Source organism: Lolium rigidum, chromosome 6 (assembly GCF_022539505.1).
Source record: "Lolium rigidum isolate FL_2022 chromosome 6, APGP_CSIRO_Lrig_0.1, whole genome shotgun sequence".
Taxonomy (NCBI): Eukaryota; Viridiplantae; Streptophyta; class Magnoliopsida; order Poales; family Poaceae; genus Lolium; species Lolium rigidum.
The window spans coordinates 146,270,209-146,283,664 of NC_061513.1; the positions used below are offsets into that span (position 1 = coordinate 146,270,209).

At 41.0% G+C, this 13,456-nt stretch overlaps 2 protein-coding genes across 2 annotated transcripts; one reads left to right on the top strand and one right to left on the bottom strand.

Annotated features, from left to right (window-relative positions):
* Positions 1–1,316: 1,316 nt before the first annotated feature.
* LOC124660219 (zinc transport protein ZntB-like) lies at positions 1,317–6,558 on the top strand (the record flags this gene model as incomplete). The annotated part of the gene is given in 7 exon segments (XM_047198010.1): positions 1,317–1,952; positions 2,478–2,666; positions 2,738–2,829; positions 5,336–5,395; positions 5,536–5,605; positions 5,922–6,125; positions 6,227–6,558. Coding segments are annotated over 7 exon segments (1,583 nt in total), but the record flags the coding sequence as incomplete, so codon positions are not given.
* Positions 6,559–7,815: 1,257 nt separating this feature from the next.
* Positions 7,816–11,245, bottom strand: LOC124660220 (probable receptor-like protein kinase At2g42960). The gene is made up of 8 exons (XM_047198011.1): positions 10,984–11,245; positions 9,710–10,466; positions 9,511–9,615; positions 9,091–9,213; positions 8,793–8,963; positions 8,564–8,693; positions 8,265–8,474; positions 7,816–8,144 (listed from the first exon to the last, which is right to left on the bottom strand). Exons 2-8 carry the CDS (start codon positions 10,357–10,359, stop codon positions 8,058–8,060), a joined length of 1,476 nt encoding a protein of 491 aa, XP_047053967.1. The 5' UTR covers positions 10,360–10,466; positions 10,984–11,245; the 3' UTR covers positions 7,816–8,057.
* Positions 11,246–13,456: the final 2,211 nt, after the last annotated feature.

Sequence of the window (13,456 nt, forward strand, 5' to 3'; positions counted from 1 at the left end):
GATTGCATTAGCTCCTGCTGAATATGCATACTTAGTACCAATCTGTAAATACTGACATTCGTTACAGAAAAATATATGTATGCAAATATGCAATAGTAACTCGAGTCCAAGCATTTTGTTAAGTGACCGCAATGCACACCAGATTATTCATACCGAGTGATGAGCGTCCTTTATAGCATCGCTGAGTAGCGACTAGTGAGTCATGTCCTCTTCAAATGATACCATGATACCACTCCACAAAATTCAAATTTAGAAGTTTTTTTAATTTTTTTTGAAAAAAATCTGTGAGAGATCGAACTACCGTGCTCAGATAGGGCTGACGCGGCTTTAAGATTGGTAATAGTGCTACGTGCGAAAACTCTAAAAAAAAGCCAACCTTCGCGAAGGTCTCTCCACATGCGATACGTGTGGCAAGATCTTAGGTAGTGGGAGGCAGGCAAAAAGGAGTGGCCGCGGCAAGTAAAGCGAATCGAGTATTTGCTTCTGGAAGCACCCTCCCTCTCCACTCAGCCGCTCCTCCCTTCTTCCGAGATTCCCGGCCTCGCCCCCTCTCCGGCTCTCCCCGCTCCTCGGTTCGAACTTCGAAGCTCTTATCCGCAGCACTACCTGAGTTCACTCGCGCGGGGCGGCAGAAGCTTGGCATGCGGTTGTCGTCGGTGTCCGGCCGCCGAACTTGAGCGGTAAGGTTCGATTCTGGTGGTGTCGGTCGGCGGCGGCGCTACTGCTGCTGTTGTAGCCGCTGCCGCGATCTGGTTCCAGCATATTCTGCAGCCCCTAACCTTCGAATTTTTTTTTTTGCTTATTAGAAGTGCTTCTGTTTAAACTCCAAATCTCCTATGCACGCTGCTTGTGCTTGCAATTGCATCATCGTTATTTTTATTGTATTACTCCATTATTACTGTGTATCTGCAGTTTTATCTTTGTGCATCAATGCCTAACTATCTCTCTAATTGTTAGCTTAGAAGCATGTATAGGTTTCCTAGTCTTACACGTGTTCAATCCTTCGTGCTGTAAACGTATTCCATCTCTTGTGGAGTACTACAGTCTATGTATATATGAGAGAATTACAACGTCCACGGGTGTGGATTACACATTTACACCGTCCTGCTAACCCTGCTTGTCCTGAGAACATCTCTTTGAGCATTATTACGAGAGCCTATCCACTGATTACGCTGTATTGTACTGAATGTTTTGATAAAATCAGTAATTACATATGTCACATATAACCCCTGATGAATGCGTGTTTCCCCCACCTACGCGCAGGCAGAATTGGGAGGAATATGACTGACACAGTGGTGCAGCAGCCGCCACCGCAGATGAACAGCATGTCCAAGATGCAAGACGGCAGTGCCAAGCCAAATACGGGGAAGGAACACGTCCCGGGGAATGAGCTCTGGACCGATGGGCTCATCTGCGCTTTTGAGCTCGTCAAGGGTCACAGGAAGCTAATTCGCCACAGATCCTTGCCAATTCAGGATACAGGGGCCCCGTTGCATACGAAGAAGCACGCAGGTAGGAACGGGCATCATGCCGTGAGCCCGGCACTACATGAGAGCAATGCAGTGGAAATCCCCTGCCAGGCGGAGTTTGGTGTCGATCCTTTTGTGGTCAAAGATAGGATACCACATTCTGGTGAGATTCTCGAGCACAAATGGGTGCCGATTGGGTGGTCGAGGATTGCCGAGCTGGTCCAGAGGGTCCAGTCTGATGCCAGCTGGGAGAACGAGCAGGTGCTGATAAGCGATAGCGAGGATGATTACACGGTGGCCGACGTTGCGGCTCCTTACTGGCAGCGTCCGGGGGGTCCTACTTGGTGGTTCCATGTCACCGCAGGGCATCCTTCAGTCGACGCGTGGTTGAGTAGTGCTCACTGGATGCATCCGGCTATCAGAACTGCACTCAGAGATGAAAACAGACTGATAAGCGACCGGATGAAGTACCTTCTCTACGAGGTTATCTTTCTCATTCTCTTTTGTTTCAGATAGTTACAATCTGTGTGTGGCACAGTAGCGCTTCTTAATTAGTTACAATGCAATACCCTGCTGTCCCTGCAATCTGTAGATTCTCTGCCTGCAATTTTGTAACTACATTTTTTCCTCTTATCTTGCTAACTTATAGTTCCATTTTTTTGCTATGATTTGTTATACACACTTTCTAGCACGCAATAACCAGCCACTGACTCTCATGGGAGCACCTTATCTTTTGATGACCTGTTTTTTCATGTGAAAACTATCTGATTGCTTCAGGCCCTGTTTGCATAACAATTATCATTATAGCCACCTTTCTCCCTTTACTTCCTTTTTGATAATATAACATAATATAAGGATCACGCTATGGCCTAATTGGGTTGGTCATATCTTATAAAGAAGAGAATTACTCTGATGTTGATGGGTTCAATATTTCAGTGTCTAGCATAACCTGTGTTGATATGCGCTGTGCATCAGGATCTGTTGTATAAATTCATGATATATGTGCAGGTCCCAGTTAGAGTTGCAGGAGGACTGTTATTTGAGCTTCTTGGTCAGTCAGTAGGAGATCCTAATCATGAAGAGGAAGACATACCCATTGTACTTCGGTCTTGGCAGACACAGAACTTCCTTTTAACTGCCATGCATGTCAAAGGACCTTCCTCGAACATAAATGTTTTAGGAGTGACTGAAGTGCAGGTATCAACTGAAAGTTTTTTTCTTAGATTTTTTTTTTTTAAATCTTAAGATGCTTATGAAAATATTTCCAGGAGCTGCTTATTGCTGGTGGAAGTCAAACACCCAAAACAGTTCATGAAGTAATTGCACATTTGGTCAGTCGTCTTTCACGATGGGATGACAGGTACTTTTGATATTTTACCATCCCTTATCTTTTTATCATTGTATTAGGTTGTAGGATTAATCCTTATCAACGATATCTATATTTTCTTCAATCTTTATGTGTAATCCTATGTGTATCTAGGAATAAATTTTGTCATGGATCTTCCTTGTTCCGTACCTGCAAAGCTGCAACCGTACTAGTTGTTATATATAACTAGCACCACATTAGTGCGGGGAACATCCGTATATGTTTCCCTGGGTATACGTGAATATGTCTTTCCTAGGGCACATGGTCAATTTTTTCGTAAAACGGGTCAGGTTTTGAGTGTCTGCCTATGTATTAATAAGATCAATGGATGGATGATGTTAGGCACATGTATGGATTGAGTTATGACAGTAATAGCATTATTACAAATAAAAATAGGTCCACCTGATTAATGCCTAAAGGTTTTGCTTTTTTGTAAGATTTATAGCATATATATCTTTTTCTGTTGTATTCTGCTTTTGATTTATAGTGAGTACTGTTTCTTGCTCAAATTGCGCAGAAAACATGTTAATCATCTTTAAGAGGAAAACTCACATAATTATGTACCATTATGCTACCTATGACAATGTTAGACCGTGATCAGATGTGTTGTTTATCCGGGAAATTAAATCAGTGCACTGAAGGTGATTGTTTGTACACACTTTGATGGCTAGTAGTTTGCAAATTTGTATTGAGATCTGTTTGACCATCCACTTTGATGTGATATTATATGAGGACCCGAGTTAAGATCTGTATCATGAAGTGTTGAAATTAGATTACGTACACCTTTTTTGAGGGTTTTTTCTCGAACAACCTTTTTTTGAGATTGACCGATTAGTAAGCTTTAGCTTTGGTGCTTTTGCATGAGGTAAAAATAAAATTATGAATGCCTGATGCTGTGGGCTATTAATAACTTTGGTCAACTGTGATAGTTAGCTGATCTTTAATTTATGTGTGCTATTATTAAGGTGCACTTGTATATGCTAGATCAATAACAGCTATAAAAATATTGTTACGATGAGTCTCGATACATATATTAGATCTACCTGTTGTGATATGTTTTATGTAGTAAAGGTAATTTCTTTCGACTATGAGGTTCGGTATAATTATAAAGATTTAGCGATTGATCGTGTTTTTGTGTTAACCGAAATACAGTAAATTAAAATATCGACACACTTAAATTTAAACGGGATAGATGATAGTTTTAGTGTTAGGTACACTTATGATGATCTATCGACTGCGGTCTGTTTAGATATAAAATTTGAAGATCTGTCTGTGGTGATTTGTTCAAACAGAGTCATGATTATTTGATGTTGTGTTACATCTAGATACAGTTAAAAAGTATACCAGATGTGGTTTGTTTACTGTCATGAAGATCTATCTGTTGTGATCTGTTTAAATAGAGTTATCATGATACTGATGCGATCGCACAACTTTATGATCTCTGAACGTGCAGTTCTGAAGATCTACCGGCTGCTGTCGATTAACAAAATATGTTCTACAAAATTAATTGCTAGACGTTTTGCTTTTTTCTGTCCTATTCTCTTACTTTTTATTATCATTGATTTCTCGTAAACACCATATTAATAGGGGTAATGTTTCAAAATCAAATGCCTGCATATGGAACTTATATTCTCTTATCTTTGCCCATTTCAATTTTTTTTTGAAATAACATTTTATGGATGTTCATCATGATACTATATAAACTTAATTTTGTGTGAAAATATATCTGCATATATTTTGCACAAAATAGACAAATTCTGCACCTCTGAATAGCATGCAACTTACGATTCAGGTTATTGCCATGTATTTTTTGTGCAAATGCATATGGTCATCTTTTGCAGCAGAATCTACAAGTTGACATGTTATACTGAGAAGTTCCATGTGTTTCCTTAAAAATATTCACAAGTTTTATGAGTAGACGTCCTCCTGACCATTCATCTTCTAGTCCAGCCCAAATGTTTGTGTATTTTTTCTCTTTTGTAGGTTTAGTAACACGTAAAGTTTGAATGACTCCCATTGTTCAAAAAAGAACAATGAACGACACCCTATCAAGTATCATGCATCTTGCTATATAAAGTTTTTCATGCACCTTATTCCAAAAAACAAATCAAGCAATGTCTCTGGTTTGTCTTCTTCCTTACTTTGTACTCTACATCCAATCAAATTCCTCCACGAACATCAGTACTCAATCTGCCAGGCACATGCATCGCTTGCTCTCTCCTTTGTTCTCATGTCCTGGACAAAGAGGAGAACCCAGGACCCATGGAGAAGTAACTTCATGTGTACTACCATGTTTTAAATGTATGGATCACATGTGTAGTTACGAAGATCTAACGGTTGTATTAGATTGATCTACTAGATAAATGGCTGGACCCAGATGTTATACTTTTGTGTGAGAATTTGTAGTAACTTCTCTTTTTTAATATATATACTAATAGATAGTAGTGTCTACTCACATTTAAGATACTCATAGGTCTGTTGTGTTTATGATGTTCCTCAGATTATTCCGTAAATATGTCTTTGGGGAAGCAGATGAAATTGAATTGAAGTTCGTCAACAGGTAATAAATCCAAACAAACATGTTTCAACTGCTAGAAAATTTGTTTGAACATATGAGTCAGTGCCCTAATATTGGTGATTTAATAACATGTCAGTGAACCGCTATCTAATGATTACTATGTTCAAAAATCCAATTGACAGGAGAAATAGTGAAGATCTGAACCTAGTCAGCATCATATTGAATCAAGAAATCAGAAGGTTAGCTACACAGGTAGAAATCTTAACCCAGTTTGCCTTCTCTATATTTCTCTATTGCCAAAATACTTGTTGAATATTTGCTCACCAATGTATTGGAGTGGCTGTTGTGCCCTTACTGTTTTGTTGAAAACAACGCAACAGATAGATCTAAATTAGGAACATGATGATTATATCTGGAGACTTCTGAATGGATATTGTGAGAAAAATAACACGTGGTTAGCATATTTAACATGATGAGTCTTTTAACACACAGCGTCATGCATGCTATTCTCCATTTGTTGATGTTTCATGATCTGGAACGTATAAGAATGTTAACGGCGCTGCTGCAGGTGATCAGGGTCAAATGGTCACTGCATGCAAGGGAAGAAATTATATTGGAGCTTCTCCGCCATTTACGGGGAAATGCCACAAGAGTGATTTTAGAGCGAGAGAGGAAATCTGCAAGGGAGATGCTCGAGGAGCAGGAAGCTGTCCGTGGTCGCTTGTTCACTATTCAGGATGTTATGCAGAGCACTGTTCGTGCATGGTTGCAGGTACACAAGTTTTTCCATACTTCAGCAAAGTACAGCTTATGTATTCATGTGTTGTTCAGGATGATTGAAATTAATACAATGCCAAAAATTCCCTTTTATAGGACAGAAGCCTTCGTATTACCCACAATTTGGCTATTTTTGGAGGCGGCGGCATAGTTCTATCCATAATCACTGGCCTCTTTGGAATTAACGTCGATGGTATACCGGGAGCAGAGAACACGCCTTATGCTTTTGGGCTGTTTGCAGGACTTCTTTTCCTTATTGGAATCGTCCTTGTTGGAGTTGGACTGATGTATCTTGGGCTGACAAATCCAGTAACCAATGAGAAGGTAAAGGTGAGGAAGCTGGAGCTCCAGCAGCTGGTTACGATGTTTCAGCATGAAGCAGAACAGCACGGCAAGGTCAGGGAAGGTTTCAGCCGGCACGGATTGTCGTCAGATGCATCTGCGGCCTCTTCTGATGAAGGCTACATTCTGATCTCCTGAGGGTACATAAACTGCCTGGGGGAAAACTGCTTCAAACTCTGAAATAGTAGTAACTTTAATTAGGTCATATGTGGGAGCCGGGGATTTCTTTGCCCTGTTCCTGCCGGTAGTAACCTGATTCTTCCGAGATTTCGGCGTTCTAATTAGGTCGCTGGGTAGAGAAATATATGTAATGTATTACACAATTTTTTCTTAAAGGATGGTCACTGTGGAACTTGCGGCAAACAAAAAAAGTAGATATGATTAATACGATCACAGGTTGGTTCCTTTTTCTTTGTGTGGCTGCCTTTGCTATTGATTATTGCTGATGCGACTACTGGACTGGAAGTACGGAACCTCCAGTCTGGAACTAGCTTTGGTCGGTTGCCCGGGAATTAAGTTGGTTATCCTACCTCCAATTGGAGCGAGTATTTGTCGCCCTGGCTGGCTGACAAGGCAAGGTTGGTGAGCGACAGGCTTTGAACCCAGCTGCCGGCTAAAGCAGCTCTTGAAGGAATCAGGATTCACGAGTTTATGTTTGTACAATAGAGTAAGGTTTGTGCACCTAGAAATAGGAATCTCAGTGGCTAGTGCCTAAATTCGTGAAACCAGAGGGGTGCAAATTGAATAATGCAGCAACAAAGGCAAATGATTAATGGTCCTTTAGAAAAAGGAGGAAGAAGCTGGACAGACTTGCAAAACAAGCAGGTCCTGATCATTGGCACCCTGTAATCATGTGCAGCAAACAAAAAATTATAATCACCGAATTCAATGACCAAACAGATGCCTTTCAATTTCAGCAATCAAGGTGGCAAGTTTCAAGTGTAAAAGATGCCAATGATTAGTCATTGTCAACTAATTTCCCACAAGGAGTAGTGTGCAGCAAGTGTTACTAGGTTCTTAAGTGGAAGATCGCCCTGCATTTTTTCTGTTGCGAATCTGAAGATCACCCTGCATGCGCAGTTTTGTAAAAACCTCTGAACTCAAGTATAATAGAGCTTCTGACAAGGTACACTAACAAAGTTACACTTAAAAGATAGAACTGAAGATCCATAAGGCTTCTGTACATTGGCAACGGAAACTGGTATCTAGTCAATAGTCATGCATTTCAAATCAGTTCCAACTGGTAGCTCAAATGATAAATGAAGACGAACAGAGAGCTTCTATGCTCCCCTAGAAGCAGACTAAACGATACTAAAGTAAATGAGTTGAAGGACTCATCCACAGAAAAGAAAGAGTAGGGCAACTCTTTTAGGGGAGCATAGAAGCAATCCTGGAAAAGCAAAAAACAAAAAATGCGGAAATGAGCAGCTTGCTCCTAACTGGATTTAGCGGCTCCATATTTGCAACCAAATTGTAAACCTGTTTCACTCACTCTATTGAAGTATTCAAGATAGATGCAATCAGCTTTTACTGTCAAATAACTTAAGGTATCCTATTTGCTTTGCGCTTGTTCACAACTAGAGATTCAGGCATCAGCACCGTTTGACAGCTCCTCTAACGACTGCTGCGACTCTAAATCGACGCTTCCCATCTGGCTGTGCTTCTTCAGATCCTTTCATAACAAAAGAAGCACATGGTTAGCTATACAGTAAAAGTAATAAAAGTAAAAGCTCCAAGAAGGATGCTAATTTAGATGGTAGAAGGCACATTAGAATACAGATAAGAAAAGTACTTCTTGGTATGCTTTCTGAACGGCTTCAAGCATTTGGACCACATGGCTCATCTTCGGCCTCTTGTCCGCATCAGGATCAACACACTTCAGGCCAACCAGAATTGCCCGCTTAAGAGCACGTTTAGGTGGTTTAATCTCAAGGCTTGGGTCCACGACTTCCTCTGCCCTCTTAGTGCTAACCATCATCTTAAGCCACTCTACAAGATTTGACTGGAGCAACAGAGAAAAAAGGTGTAAGGACTAACAGAAAGGGGTGATTAGATCAGATTGCTTGAAATAGGAAAAGCTCAATACTCTACCTCATCTGCAGGCTTACTGTAATCAACTGGATCCCTAGCTGTAATGCATTCCAACAACACAACTCCAAAACTGTAAATATCACTCTTTTCATTCAGCATCCCACTATTCGCATATTCAGGTGCAACATATCTGTCATAAGGTTAAGAAGAAAGTTAGGAGATGTGTTCCCAAATGAACATGAAAATTAGAAAGGGGGACAAACAGGAGGGGGCAAAAAGAGAGCTATACCCATATGTTCCCATCACTCTTGTATTAATATGGCTTGCGTCGGAATCTAGAAGTTTCGCTAACCCAAAATCAGAAACTTTGCTATTGAATTCAGTGTCAATTAAGATGTTACTCGACTTAATATCTCGGTGTACAACTTTGGGGTCTATAGCTTCATGAAGGTATGCAAGCCTGAAAATCATGAAATGCCATGCATTAGCATGTAATAGTCAAACGTCCCATGTGAAACTATGAGCTGCTGTTTGTTTAGCATGGTATCAGGAGATAGTCATGGAAGATGCCCACAATCCGAACTTACGCTTTTGCTGTCCCAAGGAGAATCTTCATACGGCTTTCCCAACTAAGGATACCATGTTGACTCATGGCCCCATGAAGCCATTGTTCTAGGTTACCATTGTTTACATACTCATAGACAAGCATCCTGCAGGTGAGAAGAATTATGCTCATTGTAGTTTGGAGTCTAATATGTGGTAACAATAACCATGAAACCAGGTGATAGGGAGAACACGGACTAGCATTATGCAAAAGGAAGGAACACACACAATTTCTTTCTCGTGGTGTTGATTATCCATTTATGATTGTGATTCTTCAGAACAGAAAGTCCAGTAGAGATATGATGATGAACGTACACATGGATGCATTATGCATACAAGCAAGTTCTAGTAGCTTCTGCAGTACATGAAAATGAAAAGCAAAATAAAAGGAAGAAATGTGTTACCTGTGTATCCCTTCAACACAGTACCCCAGAAGCCGCACCAGATTCTTATGCCGAACATGACCAATGGCTTCAACTTCTACTCTAAATTCCTTCTCTGCCTGCCCTCTGAAAACCCAATTAACAAATCTTAGGACTAAGTTAACATCACATGAAGTAAAAAAAAATCAAAGTAAATCCAATAAGATAAGCATGCACTTACACATTGTTAAGGATCTTCTTCACAGCTACCTCGGTCCCATTCATGAGTCGGCCTTTGTAGACAACTCCATAGCCACCCTCTCCAAGGATATTGCTCTTCGCAAACCGACCTGTTGCAAACTCCAGGTCCCTCAAGGTGAACCAGTGCCCCCAGCCCAAATGCGACATCTCTGGCAGGCCAACTAGAGGTGAACCTGACGCATATCCATATGGGGAACTGCCTGCCTTCTTGGGACCCGAACTGTTGTAATCTTCAGAGTATGAGCTTCCAGCCTTCTCTATATTGTACAATGAGCTGCATTGGCTGAACGCATCGACATCGACAGATCTAGTCTCTGCCAAAAGCGCCACGTTCTTCATTTTTGTATACTTATCATGCACTGGCATGAAGGCCACTTCACCGTCATTCATACTTTGTGTGTCAGCTCCTTTGTCAATGTTGATTTCCTTGGACACAACAGGTATCTCTGCTTGCGACATACCATCAAATCCTTTCTCTGTCTTATTTTTCCTTCGGATGGAAAGCCACAGTACTAAGATGAACAGAATTGCCATCAGGATTCCAATGCCGATGGCAATCAAGACCCATACTCTCAAATTGAACACGGGTGTTGTCCGTGACAACGCTGCGCTGATGTCAGGTGACGACATGTTCTCTTCAGCCGGTCTGATGAACAGTTGGAATGAGATGGTCTGAGTAATTCAGAATGCTGTGACGGTTTGCCGGAAGAATTTACAAACTTATCCTGACGAATTATCTGTATATAATAAAAGGTACATTAGCCAAGCCTGGAATCCAAAGTAGTAGCACATGCACAAAACTACAAAAGTAAAGGGTCAATCTGTCTGTCTCTGCAATAAAAAGGTGCGGCACATGATGACACAATTCTTCCATCCGGGGGTGATAATTATCGCTTGCATATTACTGGACAGAAGGTGTAGAACATGCAAACCAATCAAACAGAAACATGGATGGTCATCGCAAGATGGGAGACCACCAAGTAATCTTGAATTCTTGATGAACTCTGAAGTCTGGACTGTTAATCCACCAACCACGCATAAAAGAAAATTCAAAAAATAGATCAAACAAACCGCAGGGTGCCTGAAACAATCTGGACAATGTACTACAAGGGATTTCAATTCTGCGGACATCACAACATACCATAAACCGCAAGACCCAGCACGATTCAGAATTTCAGATGAACAAGTCAAATCTTTGGAGACAGATGCGACTGGAATGGACCTAAGAAAGGTGAATGGGGGAAAAGAGGGTACCTTCACAGGACTTCCAATCCAGCCCCATTGGACACGGATTCCATCAAGAACTCCAGCTCCGTCCCCCTCGGAAGTTAGAACTGGAAAAGCCGGGTTCTTGCTGGGCGCTGCTCACGCCTGTGTGGAGTGGCACAGAAATGCTGAGTCGAGAGAAAGGGCGAGTGACCTTTGCTTCTTGGCGAGAGAGAGGAAGCCGGAAAGACGAATACAGCACACACATGCACACATGAAGATGGAGGGAGGGAGAGAGAGTAAAGAGGAAGCAAAGGGGAAGGGGGAGGAGGAGAAGAAGAGGTTGCAGTGTTTGGAGTTAAAGGTGAGGTGGGGTGAGGAAAAAATATGGAATCCATTAAAAGGGAGGAGGTAGTTATTAAGGAAAATAAGAATGGGGAAGGAGGAAATTAATGACGGTGATGGTTGAGGACTGCATGTGGCCGGTAGAAGGGAAGTCAAACGTCCAGGGGCTTTGCTTGGCTGGCTCCTCGTTCAAGTACAAATTTAATTGGCCAAATCACATTTTAGGATTAATTGACTACTTTCCTAAAACGTTTCTCTTGCAAATTTCTTAAGATGCCATTTTGATCAGGGCCTCTATCATTTCGAGCTACTAAATTGCACGAATCTTGAAGAGGTTAGAGTATAAAAAATTGTTGTTGGCTCCTATTGGAAGAGCTATGCTTGAATTTGACCGGTTGACATGCCCTAATGTGACATAAGTTCATGATGCATGGCAGCACTAGGGTTCGTGGTTGATGAAACACCTCGATTTGTCTGATCTTTGGTTGCTGCTACTATGATGTATGTCGTCTTTCCGGTAGATTGGTCGCTAGGCTTGACCAAACACCACTCGGGTATGTACGAAACATCTAAACATGCAATTGTCAAGTAATGAGTCATACTACTCTAAAAGAAGTAAAGACTCACACAAGTTAGGTTGCTAGCGAGTGATGTTGTGTTTGTCATTGGTCGTATGTGCTATCGTGGCATACGATCCAGCCTTCTGGATCAATTAAACATATCGATTTCGCGTCACTACAATGTGCCAATGTAACAAATAGATATCGTCGGATCACTATCATTATAATCCTTGTAATGGGCAAATCACTTCGTCGGCCCATTGCCATTTGGTACACTAACGTCATTTGTAGTTGATGAAACATCTTGAATTGTCTGGTCTCCATGTGCTACTATGACACATGACATCTTTCTGGTAGATGAGTCACTAGGTTTGAGGCAAAACCACTCGAAAATGCACGAAACACCCAACTATGTAAATACCATGCAAAGAGCCATAATACTCTAAAAACAATACTAGCAAATGAAAAAATATTGTGTTGTCATTGGCCATGTGTGCTATTGGGGTCCTTTTAGCCGGTTAGACATCGATTTGACCGCTACAGTGTGTCACTGTAACAGATAGATATCGTTGGATCACTATTATGATATAGTTGTCAAGTAACCCCTACAGATAGGTCGTAAATCACTTGTTCGACCCATTGCCATTTGCCACAGTGACATAGAGGATTTGTGGTTGATGAAAAACCTCAATTTTTCTGATCTCAGTGTATTTCTACTATGACATATGTCGTCTTTCTTGTAGATGGGGCACTAGGTTTGACCGACAACCACTGGGGAATGTAAGAAACATCCAAACATACAATTCTAACCTAAAAGTCCACACTACACTAAAAATACAAATATTATTGGCTAGTGAAAAATGTCGTATTTGTCATTGGCCATTTGTGATATTGTGACATGTGATGTGGTCCTTTGAGTGGGTCAGCCAGATCGATTTAAAGAGACAATATGTCAATGCAGCAGATAGATATTGTTGAATCACTATTACTATGAAATATTGATTATGCAACCGCTATAGCTGGTGAATCACTTGGTCGACTCATTTTAATTTGCTACAATGGCGTAGATGATATCTATCTTGTTGGTGTAACACTTGGATTTAGATAGATATCATGCACTGATGCGATCGGTCGTGTTTGGTTAATGATACTCATTGATTTGGTTTGTGACATATTTTTACTATTGTTGTGTCAAGTGGCGGAGCGTGCCGATCAAACTAGGTAGGGCCAATTTCATCATCTCATGAGATAGGATGGGCCAATATTGTAATATGTACATATATTTTGATTTTTTATGGCCTCAATCTACTGTTTGAAAGAGAAATTGAGTTGGGAAGACTGGGCCACAACCAAGGATGGCCTCCATGACGCGCCGCCCCTAGTTGTGTGTGTGGGTTCTTGCGGTCTTCCACATAAATGGAATACGTTAATTTAACCAAGGGTACCTGCTATTGCGATTTGTGAGTTTATTTGTCTCACTTTCGATGTCATTTTTTTGCATCGTTGTGATGTTAGGTTTCATGCATTTTCTGTTGGTTAGTAGAATATTTCCAATGTGCTTGTGTTTGAATGTCAATAGAAAATGCTATATCAAGATGTTATACATCCTCTACATC

What these genes read in the sequence shown, in the direction of transcription:
- LOC124660220 (XM_047198011.1), bottom strand. Translation starts at nt 10,359, where the DNA reads ATGTCGTCACCTGACATCAGCGCAGCGTTGTCACGGACAACACCCGTG. An exon ending in CTCCTTGGGACAGCAAAAGC is followed by an intron (nt 8,964 to 9,090) that starts GTAAGTTCGGAT and finishes CATGATTTTCAG; the next exon opens with GCTTGCATACCTTCATGAAG. An exon ending in ACAGTAAGCCTGCAGATGAG is followed by an intron (nt 8,475 to 8,563) that starts GTAGAGTATTGA and finishes CTGTTGCTCCAG; the next exon opens with TCAAATCTTGTAGAGTGGCT.